The sequence below is a fragment of the Procambarus clarkii genome, chromosome 91 (genome assembly GCF_040958095.1).
Source record: "Procambarus clarkii isolate CNS0578487 chromosome 91, FALCON_Pclarkii_2.0, whole genome shotgun sequence".
NCBI lineage: Eukaryota > Metazoa > Arthropoda > Malacostraca > Decapoda > Cambaridae > Procambarus > Procambarus clarkii.
The window spans coordinates 11,926,639-11,942,988 of NC_091240.1; the positions used below are offsets into that span (position 1 = coordinate 11,926,639).

Genomic DNA, 16,350 nt, shown 5'->3' on the forward strand with positions numbered 1-16,350 from the left:
GTGTGTGCATCAGCCTGCAGTTTAGACCCATTGTCTTGTGTATGATCCTCTGTCCTGTGTGACAGTGAATTAACCTCATTCTAATAAGACCTAATTGAATTCATTAGAATAGGCAAAATTGTAATTCATTTTTTGTCAATAAAGATGTTAATAATAATAAATTTCAGCTGTCCCCACGCTGCTCAAGACGCGAGTCAGAGACCCGGCAGACCAAGAGAGGAGACACAGAGGTCATACTTAATACATACGGCCCTAACGTCAGGTATAAACTCATTTCAAGAACCTAAGGCGGAAGTGTTTATCTCGAGAGTTGGTCCATTTTCATGAGATTGAGACGATTTTATTCCAATAAAGGTTAGTCTTATATAAACCAAACCTACCTTCTCGACTTGAGAATGGTCCAGGACGGACCGAAACGTCGTCGTCTCTTCACTTTCTAGTGTGTGGTCTGGTCAACATACTTCAGCCACGTTATTGTGACTCATCGCCTGCAAACCAAATCTAATTATGGCATACATCAAAACAATTAGAGAAAAAAATACGTTTTAACACAATTAATTTTTAACGAATATTGGTTGATTCTGCCACTGTTTTCATTCTCTGATCTGTGTGAGTGTGGTGACCGTACCACGCTCGAAATTAAGGCACAGGCTACGTTTGAATCAAGAGGGAGGTATATTGTAGCGTGCATGAGGTAAGAGTGGCTTGTAGGCGTCAATTATGTGTCGGTAAGAAGGAATGTCTTGAACTTGCATCCCGGGGCTCTCCAGGTTGGCCGGTCGCCAAGTTACATAGCTCGGGTCAGGTAAGCATGATACAGCAAGACCAACAAAATTAGCACACCGCCATAATAATTTATCACCTTTACCTTTTTTATATTGCAAATTAGAGAAAATTGTCAGAGTTCTTTTCCCCTGTCAGTTGTGTTTATCTGTTCGTGCTCTAACGTCTGGAAACATTACATTACAGCTTCCAAACTTGAAGTTATGCAACTTTAATGTTACGTCTGACATCTTCCTGATTTTAGTTGTGAAAGACACGTTGATCAGGCCGAAAAAAAATTATTTGGCATCTTTACAACCTCCCCTTTCCTTTTTGATCCATAAAGATAAAATTATTTTCATGGAGCGTGCAGACTCTAAAGGCTGGTCTTTTAATTCACACCAAAACTCAAAACACGAGGTATGTGGAGATGCGACTCTTAAGGAACAGAACACGCAAAAGATCAAATTGACCCCTCAATGCGGTATCAGAAGAAACAAATAAAAAAATGGCTCAAGCGGAATGGAAATTAAAAAAAATGTAAAAAGACAAGATGTGACTATTTCAAATAAGGCTTATGGAATTTAAAGCTTAAACGTGACCCTACTTGCTAAAAGTTATAGCAAAAATAAATAAATTTACTTAGACCTCGGTTTATATACCTTGTAAGGTTCATACGAATTGGTGATGCACCCTTAACCTCCGCTGGAAGTGTAGCCCCCGCCAGCACAGTGAGGATGGCGGGAAGACGGCCTAACCAGTAAGCTGTGAAGAGGTTCCTGCTGGCTACCGGGACACTGTACCCTTCCTAGGGGAATTTTAGGACGGGAAGCGTCCCAAACAGTCTCTCCCATTAATGCAGCCTCACTCACCACTGGGCTGCACGCGCTAACTTATATCAATGACAATCGAGGCCCACAAGTGATTACTAGATTAAAATGTATGCCAAATGTAAGCTGTATAGTATAGCACTTGAAATGTAGTTTACACGGGCAAAATATTTTATCGCTAACAATTGCTAGATAGAATCCTTAAAAAACTTATGAAAAACTTGTCTCCCACTCATGGCGGTCAACCAACTCTGCCAGATGACAGCTACGTTAGTATGTACGCACGCACGTACAACTAGGTAAGTACACATACCCAACTAGGTGAGTACACACACAACTAGGCGAATTCACATATTTTTGACGGTGAAGGGAGACAGGGTCAATACTCTATCCCCCAATAAAAACAAATGATGCTATAGCTGCTTGGTTGGTCAAAATTGTGTAAGCTGTAGCCTAGCGTACAACCCGTGAAACACTACGGCTGGGGAAGCGCACGTTTCACCATCAAATCTTCTTGCGTTCTCCGGTAAGATAAGGTAACTTGACCAAGAGAAGCTGCGTGTATGGGAGAGAGCATTAAGAAGGGTATATGACTTGTTGAGAGCAGGTCCCTCAGTGACGCAGGACGAGACCTTGACCAAACCCGTTTTGTGTACTGCCAGCCCCCAGCGCCGCCACTCACACTAGGAGATAAAAGGCGAGGGGAAAGTATTACAGGCCCCTCGGTAGTACCACAAGCGATTACTTCATGAAAGTCCGGATTAATTTAACACCTTTCAAAAGTATGCGTTGGTTGGAAGTAATAAAACATCAACTACATTTAGCATAAATAATCGTCCATACGGAGGCATACGGTCGTCTCGGAGAAAAGACAAGTAAAAGTAATTTAAAAAAGGTCTAACTATTGATTTCTACATACCAGCAACTACCTCCCGCTTGTCTTCCACTCTACAAGCGCCAGTGTAGTCCGCAGTGCTTTACGCTGCATGACGGCTGACAGTGCGTCAGGATACAAGCAGTAGCAATATGAGTGACAGTATGACATTGTACAATGAAAGGGCCAGTAAGATTAGTAAGTAAAACTATCATTACCAGCCTCAAGATCCGGGTAGGCAGTGTGAATCCCTCCCCGAGACTGGCAAGGATGTGCTTGCAGGCACCCTGCACAGGCGCGCACACGCTATATAAATACGCTGTCTACACAATATTACGCTACTACTCACACAACTGCACTATCACACTACTATACTTTATGAATTATTTATGACATATAAAGTATAACTCACCCACGACTACTTAGGCGGGACGGTAGAGTGACGATCTCGCTTGATGCAGGTCGCTGTTCAATTCCCGGATCGTCCAAGTGGTTGGTCACCATTCCTTTCCCCCGTCCCATCCTAAAATCATTATCCTGATCCTGATTGATTGATTGATGAAGATTAAGCCACCCAAGAGGTGGCACGGGCATGAATAGCCCGTAAGTGGTGGCCCTTTTGAGCCATTACCAGTATCAAGAGCTGATACTGGAGATCTGTGGAGGCGCGACTGCACCCTGCGTGACGGGAGATGTCTCCCGGACCAAGTGGTGACCAGATGGTGATCCTGATCCGTTCCCAGTGCTATATAGCCGTAATGGCTTGGCGCTTTCTTCTAATAGTTCTATTCCATTCACACACGACTAACAAATGGACAACTTCCTACACACAGTCCACATTTTTTTGAGAAATAATCAACAATTGTATATACCGGAGCTGCATGCAATCCGTGCATGGTGGAGCACTCTTGGGCACCAAGTTCCTCTTGTCGCTTCACTTACTAGCTATTTGCTCCATGCTCACTCGCCCGACGCTTCCCGAGCGCTTTGGCCTGGGTTTGTATCCTGACCATGGAGGATTGACTGGGCACTAATCCTTAACTGTTGCCTCTGTGAATGTGTACCTGATTGTTAAATGATTTGGAGGGGCGATTTCGAGTAAAATTAGGATTAAGGACTTGCCCGAAACGCTGTGCGTGCCAGTGGCTTTACAAGGATGTAAGAAATCTTGTATGAACGTCCGCTTCGTTCTGCTGAAGTTTCTCCATCTAACTGAAAAGGAACACGTCGTGGTCGTCTACCAGTGTGAGCATAGTATATACCTTTACTACGACTCTGAAGGCCAACTTCCTGATAAGTGCTTGAAGGACTAAGACAATACTAATTAAGTCCATGACTGATGTAAAGGTCTTCAACCACAGGGCGACTGCGGTTTACTACTCCCATGCACTCGTTTCCCTCGATCTGGCCACCACTATCCAGAATATGATCTTGCAAGTGTCGTACACTGACCCTGATATATATATATATATATAATATATATATATATATATATATATATATATATATATATATATATATATATATATATATGCGAACAAGCCTGAATGGTCCCCAGGACCATTCAGTTATAGTTTTCAGTTATATATATATATATACATACTGACCATATATATATATGGTCTCATTGCCGTCGTAACGCATGAGCATGCATGCCTAGGGAAGGAAACTATCAGGAGAGAGTACCAAGCCATTACGACTATATATCGCTTGGAAGGGGTCAGGGTAAGGATTTGGGATGAGACGGGGGAGAAGAAATGGTGCCCAACCACTTGGACGGTCGGGGATTGAACGCCGACCTGCATGATGCGAGACCATCGCTCTACTGCCCAGCCCAAGTGGTTGGAGGCATGCAAGTCTAGTGTAATTACCAGTCTCCGTGGTAACACTCGCCTGGCGTTCCGCGAGCGCTTTGTCCTGGGTTCGTATCCAGGACCTAGATTCAGGAAGCTCTGTGTATTTCTTCGTAAGTGGGTTTGCTACGAAGGTTCCTAAGTGCGCCCTAAGAAGATGCTTAGGTGCGATTCAATAAGGTATACTTAGGAAGAAAATTGTTGGTTCACCTGCGTGCCTATAGAGGTCACTACTGTGTTTCGTTTGGCCAATCAGAGAGCAGCAACATTCTTCATATTGAAGATTTAGCGGAAAAGTTAATTTATGATCCTTTTCAGTGGAAAAGGATCATAAATAAATATATTTGGTTGCTAAAATATATGGAACCAAATATCTAAATACTCGACAAGTAATTTTAGCAAATTGTAGCTAGATATATATTTGATATATATTAAACTTGTGAAAACAAGGGAATAAAAGCTGGCTGTGAACCTGCCCTTATGAGACAGTTATGTACACAACCTGAAACATCTAACAACATGCTTCCATTTTTTGCAAAGATGTATGATTATATTATGGCTCAAGTAGTCTCCGTGGTGTAGTGGTAAGACACTCGCCTGGCGTTCCGCGAGCGCTATGTCATGGGTTCGTATCCTGGCCAGGGAGGATTTACTGGGCGCAATTCCTTAACTGTAGCCTCTGTTTAACGCAACAGTAAAATGTGTACTTGGATGAAAAAACGATTCTTCGCGGCAGGGAATCGTATTCCAGGGACCATAGGATTAAGGACTTGCCCGAAACGCTACGCGTACTAGTGGCTGTACAAGAATGTAACAACTCTTGTATATATCTAAAAAAAAAAAAAAAAAAAAAAAAAAAAAAAAATTACAAATTATATAAAAAAAAGAAAAAAAACAGTACAATGCCAAAACAACCAATACGAAACATTACAAGAGGGATACAGTTAATAGTTAAACACTGGCTAAATTTTTTTAGAGACCATTAATTATATTAACTTTTGTAATACAGCATCAAAAACATTCTCACATTTTTAAACTGAGAACACAAATAACATTACGGCAGTAATGACAGAAATATGATGTTACTCGTACTCTGCTGTTGAGAGATGGGGGTGGGTAGGGGGCAGATTTTCTCATCTAGAAGCCTTATTACAAATTTTAGATGCCTCAATCAAATTTGTTTTTATGTAAATAGCACTCATACCAAATCAGAAATTCAAATGAGAAATTTGGCACTCAAAAATTTTTAATCTCACGTTCAAGAAGATTTAATATACAAAGTATAACTAACATACTGTGAAGGAATTGCCTTTATCTGGCATACAACCAACATATTTTGAAAAAATATACTACCACATATAATCGTAATTACACCAACAGAAAATTAAAACTTGCCATACCATACTAAACATCTCGCCAGCAAGACAACAATCTACCACAAATTTTCACACTAGAATTCCATGGATAACAAGTTTTTAAGTCTCTCAGAATTGACACACGACATAAGCTTTGAAAGCTATCTTTTTTGTCATTACTTTCCCAACAATTTTCTCAACTTACCCTTTAAATCAACTTTCTTTGTTTACACATGTTGTAATGATTTTACATTAGAAAGCTTTTATTTTAAAGCCTTTAAGACTTAATCAAGTGTTCAGCCATGTATTTCCCTAACCCAGTGTTCAGCCACATGCTTAACCCACCCAGTGTTCAGCAATGTGCTTCACCAACCCAGTATTCAGCCACGTGCTTCAAGTAGAGGCTTAGATATATGGGGTACAGTATATAATTTACAAACTCTAAGTAGCAAACAAGCACTTCTGTAATACTGTATTTGATACAGTCCAGTGCTTTCAGCACTTTTGCAACCTCTTCTTTTTTTACATTCTTGTAACAAAAAAAAAAAAATACTCTTATTTGAAATAAGCCAACTTTGGCCTCCAAGTTGCAACATTCACACTTGGAATGGGAATACTGTACTTGAAAACTTATATTAAGTTGAAGCAATTCACAAAGAATGCCAAATTTGTAGAGACGGAATTCCATAACGTTATCTTCCATACTCCCACCACATCTTATGTTCATATTTGTCCATATTTCTTCCCTACTCCACTCCTCCTCTCTGGCTCAGTTATAATAAACAAGCAATGCATTTATTCTTTTACTTTGCTGTATCTTGCTACACTGATGAAGCATAGGCCATGAAATGTGTTTAATATCTGTGACTACTGGTGAAGATGTGTTTTAAATATTGCTGCCAAATGGTGACGATGTGTTAAATAATGGTGTCAAATGGTAATGAGTGTGATTAATATTGGTGATAAATGGCAATGGTGTGTATGGAATATTGGTGATGTGTTTTTAATATTGGTGACACGAGGGGATAAACGTGCCAGAATACACGGCACATTTACAGTAGTCAGAGGGAAAAAATGTCTTAATTTGGATGACACTTTTAAAAGTTATTATCACATTAGTTTCCACAAAAATTCATTTGTAGCAGAATAATAAATAAAAATAATATAACGTAAAAAATATTAATCAAGTTCATTATGAACAGTATAAAACAGATCCATAAATAAGTAATAATTATGTTCATTAGACCTAATAATATTGTCAAACATTTCCTGTACAAAATATTACCCTGAACTAAAGCCTCATAGTACAGAATTAACATAACAATAATTTCAGAATTAATAACAGTAAACACTTCTGTCAATAAAAGGTCAACATATGCTGAAGTATTAATAATACAGTATTTAGATATTAGCCGATGTTCAGGAGCATGTATTAGCTTTGGTATAGTTTAGGAGGGGTGAGCCTAATTAATGATCCTCCACACCATTTTCAGGTAAAAATAAAATGTACTGTAAGGTATTATAATATTTTTGTCAAATATGCCATGTATGTTTTGGGAAGAAATCTTTACGTTCTAAACAATTAGTATCAACTTAAACAGCATTCAAGAATACTTTCTTATCCCATAACCCGATTATTTAAACTGCACGCATTCAACAGTACCACATCCTCAATGAGAAAACTATTGTTATAGTTACATAAAATATAATATAAATGAAAGCAGTATCTCATTTGCTTAGTTCTGGCTAATATCAAAATTGGCGTCACGGATTACTAATCTACCAAGCCATAAAGTCCCCAGTTGAGACCTAAACCTCTTAAGTTATAATAACAGCTACAGTAGAACCTGACCCTAAGTTGATATGTAGACACCGTACCTCTTACCCACAGGTACTGGCACAAACTTTGCACCAAGTTTTCTTTTGTAAAAATGTAAATTGTATAAATGCTACCTATTAATCACAGTTAATAATTATTACACTAATTTCAAATGTCAGTTTAATATAAAAATATATTAAGAAACATTTCCATATACATGAGAAAACTCTCCATATTTATAACAAGATAAAGCTTGCACTGGAAGTTGTGACAACAGTTACATAATGAGTTATAAACACATTCCACGCAAACCTTGTACACTTTTTTCTAGATATGAACGAACCATTTAACACTGCTGCACACTGTATCAAAACATTTCAAAGCTTCCATTTATGTGAAAGACATCATCATTTACACAATATCCTGTATACAAACCTCTGTTTCATATCAGAAAGCATATCTTATTGTGCAACATTTTTCTTCATAATGCTACTACACAATCATTTCCATTATAAACACATTATAGATGCACCCATTCATACTGCAATATTTTATACGAAGCTTTACTCAATAGCACCTTCTTGGTTCTAAATTTCTGGTAATTTCATAGTTCAAGCTGTCACGGGTATGTTCCAACCTGCAGTAAATTTCTTCTCTTTTATGCAGTTAACAATTTCTTAAATAATAACTGGAATCCTAGCAAGAATTTTCTGGTTATGCCCAAGTTCGCAAATTTTCCTTTTTGTAATTCTAGTCTGGCTTAGCCATCTAAATTATGCTTCCACACTTCACATGCGAACAGGTGATTTTTTCTGTACATTACCTGACACAAGAGGTAGTGGGTGCTGATGGAAGTCTCATCACTCTCCTTCATTAACTAAAGGATTTCAGGCACTATTCTCACATGAGAATGAATTCAAAGTGATTAAATGTTTGCAAGGGTTTTTTTAAAGGCTCTGGCTTCCTTTGAGCAACTGAATAAGTTGTTTCATTCATATGTAGATAAATAAAAAAAAATTCACTGCAGTCTTTTAAGAGATCAAAATGAAAGTTCTCACAAGCTCCTCTTTAAAATTTTTATTTTAAAACTGGATCCGAGAAATCAAAGCCGAGAATAAAAGAGAAGGTACGGAGTAGTGATAGTAGTTCGCATCATGTCACTAACTTCAGAGGAGCTCACCAACTTTATTTTGTCATCGTCACATTCCAGCCACATGCTTTCTTCTTCTTCCACGTTACTACATTCTTCAGAATCTGCAAGTTTAAAAAATAACAAAATACAAACAGAAGATTACTATATTTGTGACTAATGACTTTTTATGGAAATGCACTACCTAGGTTGGAGTGTTCCGAGGAATCATTGGAAAAACAATGCAGTAGGCCAAGAATGTGGCAGAGAAAACTACTAAAATATTTAAATAATAAATTGTGGAATAAAGCTGAAAATGTTTACTGGCAGCTATAAAAAACTTGTCCACCAGGAAGGACATTTTCCAATATTCTGACATCCTGATCTAATGAAACATCAGTACAATCCCCCAGAAAAAAGAGCACTGGTACAATTCCCCACAGCATCAGTACAATCCACCAGAGTACTGGGACAATCCACCAGAGAACTAGGACAATCCACCAGAGCACTGGGACAATCCACCAGAGCAAGTCTTGTTTGGTATAATTAGTAGTTGCCTTGCATGAGCCAAAAGGTCTTCTGCAGTTTCTTCTATTCTTTTGTTTTCGTGTATTGCTGATTTGCACTCAAAATATTCAAAGGAATAAACATCCTACGCTTATGTTCAACTGCAGCATTGACCTTGTATTTGGTTTCTCAATGCAACTAAAATGATCTCTTTGGGTCGTAATATTTTTCCAATCACTGCTAGTAAATACTTTTTGTATAACTAGAAAGTGTGAATAATTCTTATAAAATAGAACAATCACCTACTTGCATGAAAGAGTAGGTTGGGAAGGGTTGAATGATCCTTTAATAATTTAGATTGTTACATTTACTACATGACAAACTGGATTTAATACGAGATGTTTTACAAGGATTATGGCATGAAGTTTATTGTAATACTGTACATTGTCCATAAACTACAGATACAGCATGTAGTAGTATCTACTATATTTTCTTAAATTCTAAGAAATTTTATATGTATAATGCTACAAAAAAAAAAAAAGAGCATACTGTATACACACCAAAGTGACCATTTACAGCTGACTGAGGACGGATATGGTCCAGTTGCAGCCCGCAGCATTTCATCCACTGACACTCCACCTTGGCACTGGTGGTGGGCTGTGCTTGCGCCTGCTGCTGCTGTACCTGCTGCTCAGGACATTTTGATGAATGGAGAGCGCTAAGCCGAACAAACGACAAGTAGTGTCCTACATGTAATGAAAAAAACAAAGAAAATAAAGTATACACAACAAACTATGGATTATAGAGATTAAGAAGGTGTAAAAAGTTTGGTAAACTAGTAAGAACAGGGAAGTAAGTTAGAACAGGGGAATGAACTTTTTAATTTAGTGTTAATATTAATACTAAATCTATGCTGATACTGTACTGAAATTTATTGACAATGCTTCCTACTAAACCACCATTAATATAAGTTTATAATATTTTAATTAGGGTGTTAGTTACAAAGTGGAATCAATGAGGCAGGTGATACCCGGGGTTCCCTCACGGTTAACCCTTACACTGCTCCAATCTCTTGACGGCGATGGGCCCAAATGCTCCAATCATCTGGAGATGATTTAGGTACCCCATTTTATTCAAAAGCCTCACCAATTTTAGGGGGACATTATCTAACACTAGAGACCTGTGTCAATTGTTTTGCATAGTTGGAAAATGTCCCAAGTCCCTTAGTTTCCTTCCAGGACATTAGTAAAAAGATGGTGATCATGTCTGGTGCATCCAATAACTGAATGCACAGGGCAGCCATGCTAGGAACCATTGAACTTTAAACAACTGTATGTCAGTGACATCCATGTATATATTTTAACGCAAAATATGTGCCTTGTGCATATATCAAACTTAGGCTTATATAAATATATTAGTTTAAGCGAAGACGAAGCGAAGACAAGCCCAATGGGAACCCCAACCGGGCCACGAGAAGCCCAACTGGGCTACAAGTAGCCCAAACCGGCGACCTGGACTAGGAGCCGACAGACATTCCAATAATAAGGGAAGTAGCGAAAACCTACCCGAACCCTCGAGAACACAGAAGCAAACACCAGTCCCAAAGGCACACAAAGGCACAGTCGCACCCGAGACCAAAAGTCACGTAGAATCCCCAATAACGGGGAAACACGACGAAGATACCCTGTCCCAAAAAAGGGGGGAGCAACGGAGAAGAGCGCCCACCTACAGGACAGAACCAACCGACTCAAAGGACAAGGAACCGAGCCTGGGGAGGGGCTGGGGAGGGGCCGACGCCCAACAACTCGTACGGTGGGGGGGGGGGGGAGGAAAAACTCCACTCTGCATAACCGCAAGCCCTGCCTAGAGCCTAGGAACCGAACCAGAGAAGGGGCAGACACCAAATCCAACTCGTATGCAGGAGGGGGGGGGGGGGGTAACCCAGGCAGGGTCCAGAGGGGCAGTCCTCCCCCAAGCACCGACCCCACTAGACAAGGCCGGCGCAGATGTAGAAGCAGGATAGAATGAGGCCCAGAGACTTCGGCCGGGGGAGGAGACTCAAATGCCTCCGTCGCCACACCGGAAGGGGCATCCCCCCTAGGCTGCCTGATTCTTAAGACCAACTAACCCCTGTCCCAACACCAAAACCCTCAGATGTTTCGAGGCCGGAAGCAGGGAAGGGGGACCAGAACGAACAACAGGAGGGGAAGGACCAGGGGGTGCGGATTGAACCAGGGTCGAAGCGACTCCCACCCCCAAGTCCGGGTCCATATAAGCAAAACGGGGCAGCTGCAGGGCATCCGGGTGAGGAACCAACCTAGCGCATTGCAACAACCGAAACCTAGACTACAACGCCGGCGCAGCCTGTACCCGAAGATTATCATCCACAGATTGGGTAAATTGAGTCACTGATTGAGTAAATTGAGTTAATATGTTAACACATATTAACATTTTAAGAAGACGAAATAATTTTTTAGAATTTTTTTTTTCTTGGGCACAGGGGGTAAATGTCCTCGGGAGCCCTGAGCAGTGGAAGGGTTAAGGTATCCCTAGTAGGAATGGTTATGTCATTTTAACAGAGTATGATTTTATGTTCCTGCAGAGTACCGTTCAATATCTCATTGTATTTACTTCAGACTTAAAATATCTAAGTTTGAGAAAAAAGAAGAAGAAAAAAAAAAAAAGTCACTGAAATTGAGCAATGTATAAGCTGTATATCTAAAGCAAAAATTTGTTCCTGATTGTTAGATCTTTTAGTTTTTGTTCAATATCTTGAGAAAGCCTTACTGTATAATGTTAAACTGAAAAATTTAAGTATGATGATCAAGCTCAGGTTCCTTTAATTATTGGGTAGTGTAACCCAGTGACAATTATTTTGTCAATATTTCATACAATCATTCTACTAGACATCTAACAATACCAGAACACATACTATCCATTACATCCAGCTTTCCAGTATAGCGAAGTTTCGTTCCAGTTCACTGTACAGAACTGTATATATGCCCTTAATTTAAATAACTGTTGAAAATAAGTCTCACCAGATGAAAGAGTAGCACCCAGATGACAAACAACAGCTGTAAGATGGTAAGGCAGATGCACAGCAGTCTCAATTTTAACACTAGAGCTAGACTTGGGCCCTTTGCCGTCGTGCCCTACTTCGGCCAATGACTGCTTACGTATTTGCTCCGACAGACAACCCCGGCAGAAGCAAGAGAGCTCTAAAGGTGCTGGCATGGCTTCACTGCACTTGGCAGTAAACATATTTCTGAAAAATACAAACTTTATTACCAAATTAATACTTGTTACTACCCAGTATCTCCTTTGATTAAAATTCAATCTTTGCAGTCTTTAGCAAGAAATGTACAGTAGAGTGGTACCTTCATTTTTGTAGCTAATTTGTTTCCAGAGACGGCATGAAAACCGAAACTACGAAAACAGAAACTACAAAAACCGAAACTACAAAAACCGAAACTTCAAAGACCGAAACGAATTTTTCCATAAGAAATAATGTCAAGTGAATTAATCCATTTCACACCCCCAAAAAATATTAACTAAAAAATACATTTTATACAGAATACTACTGTTAGGTACCTTACCTTTATCGAGGACACTTGTTGGTGTATGAAAGACAACGAGGGAGGAGGAGAGGTGTTAGTGTTTAGAAGGGGAGTCCCCTTCCATTATAACAGCAGTGATGACATTTCTGGGGTACTCTCTCTCTCACGTTTTGCAGACATACAACTAGGACCTGGTTTTGGCTCACTGCTTGCTTGTCTTACTAAGAATCTGTCTATAGACACTTTTTTCCCCTACATTTTAACACTTGTCTATAGTGAGACATCACATTGTCTCACTATGAATGATCTCTTGTTTTTCCTCTATCGTCATCTTCACAACTATATTCTTAGGTTGAACATTACCACTGAGTTTCTTGGAACCCATGGGGTGATATACAATAAGAACTTTTATGTTCACAAACCAAAAAAAAACACAAAAACAATGAAATTCTTGACAAAGACCCCAAACGCGATCATCACTAAGTGGGAGACACTGGTAAACTGAAGCGCCACGCTTGCGGTCGACCCGTACGTGTATAAACAAACTACAACCACTGCGGCAAACTACGTCTACCGAATCAAATTTCTCGTAGAAATTTACTACCCGAACCGAAAACTACGAGAACAGGGGCATACTAGAACCAAGGTTCCACTGTATATTAAAGTCTATGCTAATCACTGGAGATCTAACACATGAAGATTGTGACAATAAAAATTACTCTTATATTTCGAACGTAGGGAAAAATTATATAAAAAGGCTGTTTCATCATGTTGGGTAAATGAACTGGTATATACAGTGCTGCATATGCTTCAAACTAACTTTTATCAATATCTATGCTCAGTTTAACATTATATTTCCTTTATGTTAACTTGTTCAATCAATTTATTGACCAAAAAAGTAAGAAATGTTTTCAAACTTTAACATACCTATGATACGAGCTGAACCTTTTAACATGAATGACAAGATGATGTGGTAGCTGGGAATAGTGGACGGAGCGACGTGCCTCATTATGGTGGAAGCAATGGTCGCACCAATACTTGTTGTTGTCTCGTAAGCACTCTTCCTCACACAGGGCTGACATAAACACTTGAGGCTCACTCACATTCTCATCCTCTGTAAAATTGAAAATGTTATTAAATAGTTTGTTATTACAAGTGGTTCTAGCATGGTAATCAAGAGTATTTTTAGTGGATTAAAACTGATCAAGAATAATGGATTAAAAATATAAAATTCTAATGCACCCTACTTTTCCCATAAAGATATTAAAAATACAGTACCTTACATGGTTTGAATCTACAATATACCATGCATACAGGAACACATCCTAGTTTAGTTTTAGAAATCGACTGCATATATGAAAAATATAAAGACTGAAAATACAACAAAATATCAGATAAACTTTCAGAGATGAACAATATTCAAAACATTCTTACTAAATGAAAATGACTTTACAAGTAATTAGGTCAGCTGTAGAATGAACACCTGTAGAATGAACACCTGTTTTGAGTGACCATTATGGGATAACTCAACACACAAATGCATGACGTGCAACATAATAATGAGACAAGTACTTTATGTGGAATTCAAACATGTATACAAAGTCTCAAAATCATACAACATTCACAGTGACAAGAATTGTCTCAAGAGAATTCTCAAATTCTGTCTATCTATTTCATTCACCCAGGGTGTAGGAGACTCGAACCCAACATATCAATGTTTGACACTGTGTTCCATGTATAATGAGCATCCTTATGTAAAATGCATTGATTTTGTTACATTTAAGTGAAGCAGTTGTAAGTTACTTGCACTACTTGAAGGTTAGAGAACAAGTGAGAAATGTTTTAACAAATATATACAAGTGAAAAAGTAGAAGGAAATAAACTAATAAAGGGGAAATAAATAAAAACATTCAGTGAAAGGCCAATATGGAAGGAGAAACTGTGGGCCACCAAATAGTGTTGCAGGGCCAGTTTTACCCCTTAAGATCATAGTACCCTGAATGGTACCATAGGTACCTAATAGGCATTGAACCCATACACCAGTCAATTAAGGGTTGAGACATGGGACCCAAGAGTCATTGCTCATTCCTCACAGATACAATTACAGTAGGTGAGTATAGGTGGCCAAACCACATTTATTAACAGCATACTGACAAGCAATCAAGTAACCATAACAAATACTACCATACCAATCAATACCCGTTTTTAAACCAGAATATTCTAAAAAATATGAAGACTCATTATAAATTCACTTACCATCGAAGTCTGCTTTAGTTTTAACTGGCACACACACTTCAAGAAAATTTTCCTCCCGACCAGTAACTTGTTCACACTCTGAGCAACAAGTTTCCAGGCACATGCGACCAACAAATTTTGATCCAACAACATCAACAGCCTGAAAGAGGAGATAAGAAATAATAATTTTCAGTGTTAAAAAATGTTAGCAATACATTTAGAGTTCATCAGCATAGATGAAGACATTCAGCTCAAGCTCGGCTCATAACTTGCTTCTCTACCTGCATGTTTATTGCAAATACAGTCCAGTAACTGGTACCTAAAACACCCCTAAAAGTGGCATAACTATAGAGGCATAAGCTACCCCATTCAGCCCGATACAGGTATGAGACTTAATTACCATGTCGACCAGAAGAAAACTTGTATTCTGTTCATAGGAGCAGTGACCTCGATAGTTTATTCGATGACATCAAGCACAAGCCTTACCTTGTTCTCTTGATAAAGTGCCTTGGTACCACACTTCAGGTTAATGTGCCTAATAAAAATGAGGTTACCAAGTATAAGCCAAATTACTGTGGCCATGATCTTTGATCTACTAACCAAAATACAATTTCAACCCTCCTGCCCCCAAAGAAAACTAAGTAACATGTCCCATCTCACTTCATCTAGTTTTAATGAAGTTAGTTACCTTACACTTGTGTTATTTGTGGTATTTGCAACCTTGAACTTGAAAATGATTCCTGCTCATAAAGATTTACAAAATTCCATGATTTTTGTATGACCTTCAATGGCCATCTAGTGACAATTCTGTGGCCTCTTTAGTTTAACTACTTAACAAGTAACAAAAAGCTGTGACAACGTCCTATAACTTCATAATAAATAATATTTACATAACACAGTACAGTACATGTAATGATATTTATTTGAACTAACTGACATTAATGTAAACAAGTCATTCATTGTAAACTGACTTAAAAGTCATATCAAATCCACTAAGAATATTTGTAACCTTAATTTTCAAAATAACTAATACTGTACAGTACATATTTTGTACTGGATATGGTTATGTAGTCATTTTTGTAAAGTAATTATTCATTATGTAGTACAGTAAGAGTTATTGTTTTCTGAAACAAGTAAATCTCCCTTTGTTGTATAAGCAACACACCATGAGGTTAGTCTTGACAGTAATTGTAGATTTACAATTAAAACAAATATAACCAAATATTGGTTTGGCGGTAATGAACATACTGTAGACAAATTAAACAAATTACCAGCTAGTATTGTTGAGGCTAACAATTTAGAAACAGAATAGATAGTTACAACTGTAAATGATTTGATCTACATAGCCCTGCCTAGTACTGGGCCAGTCCGCCTACCTCTTATGTCATAATTTTTAATTATTATCTACTAGAAAAAATCATTAAACTGT

At 38.5% G+C, this 16,350-nt stretch overlaps 1 protein-coding gene across 1 annotated transcript in view; it reads right to left on the reverse strand.

Moving 5' to 3' along the window:
• Positions 1-5,282: 5,282 nt before the first annotated feature.
• LOC123774061 (uncharacterized) overlaps positions 5,283-16,350 on the reverse strand; it is a 34,329-nt gene continuing 23,261 nt past the window's right edge. Inside the window, exons 6-10 of the mRNA XM_045768185.2 lie at positions 14,943-15,081; positions 13,614-13,800; positions 12,168-12,394; positions 9,690-9,875; positions 5,283-8,747 (exon numbers count right to left, since the gene is read on the reverse strand). Coding sequence (XP_045624141.1) covers positions 8,596-8,747; positions 9,690-9,875; positions 12,168-12,394; positions 13,614-13,800; positions 14,943-15,081 — 891 coding nt within the window. The 3' untranslated portion in view covers positions 5,283-8,595. The remainder of the gene's footprint in view (positions 8,748-9,689; positions 9,876-12,167; positions 12,395-13,613; positions 13,801-14,942; positions 15,082-16,350) is intronic.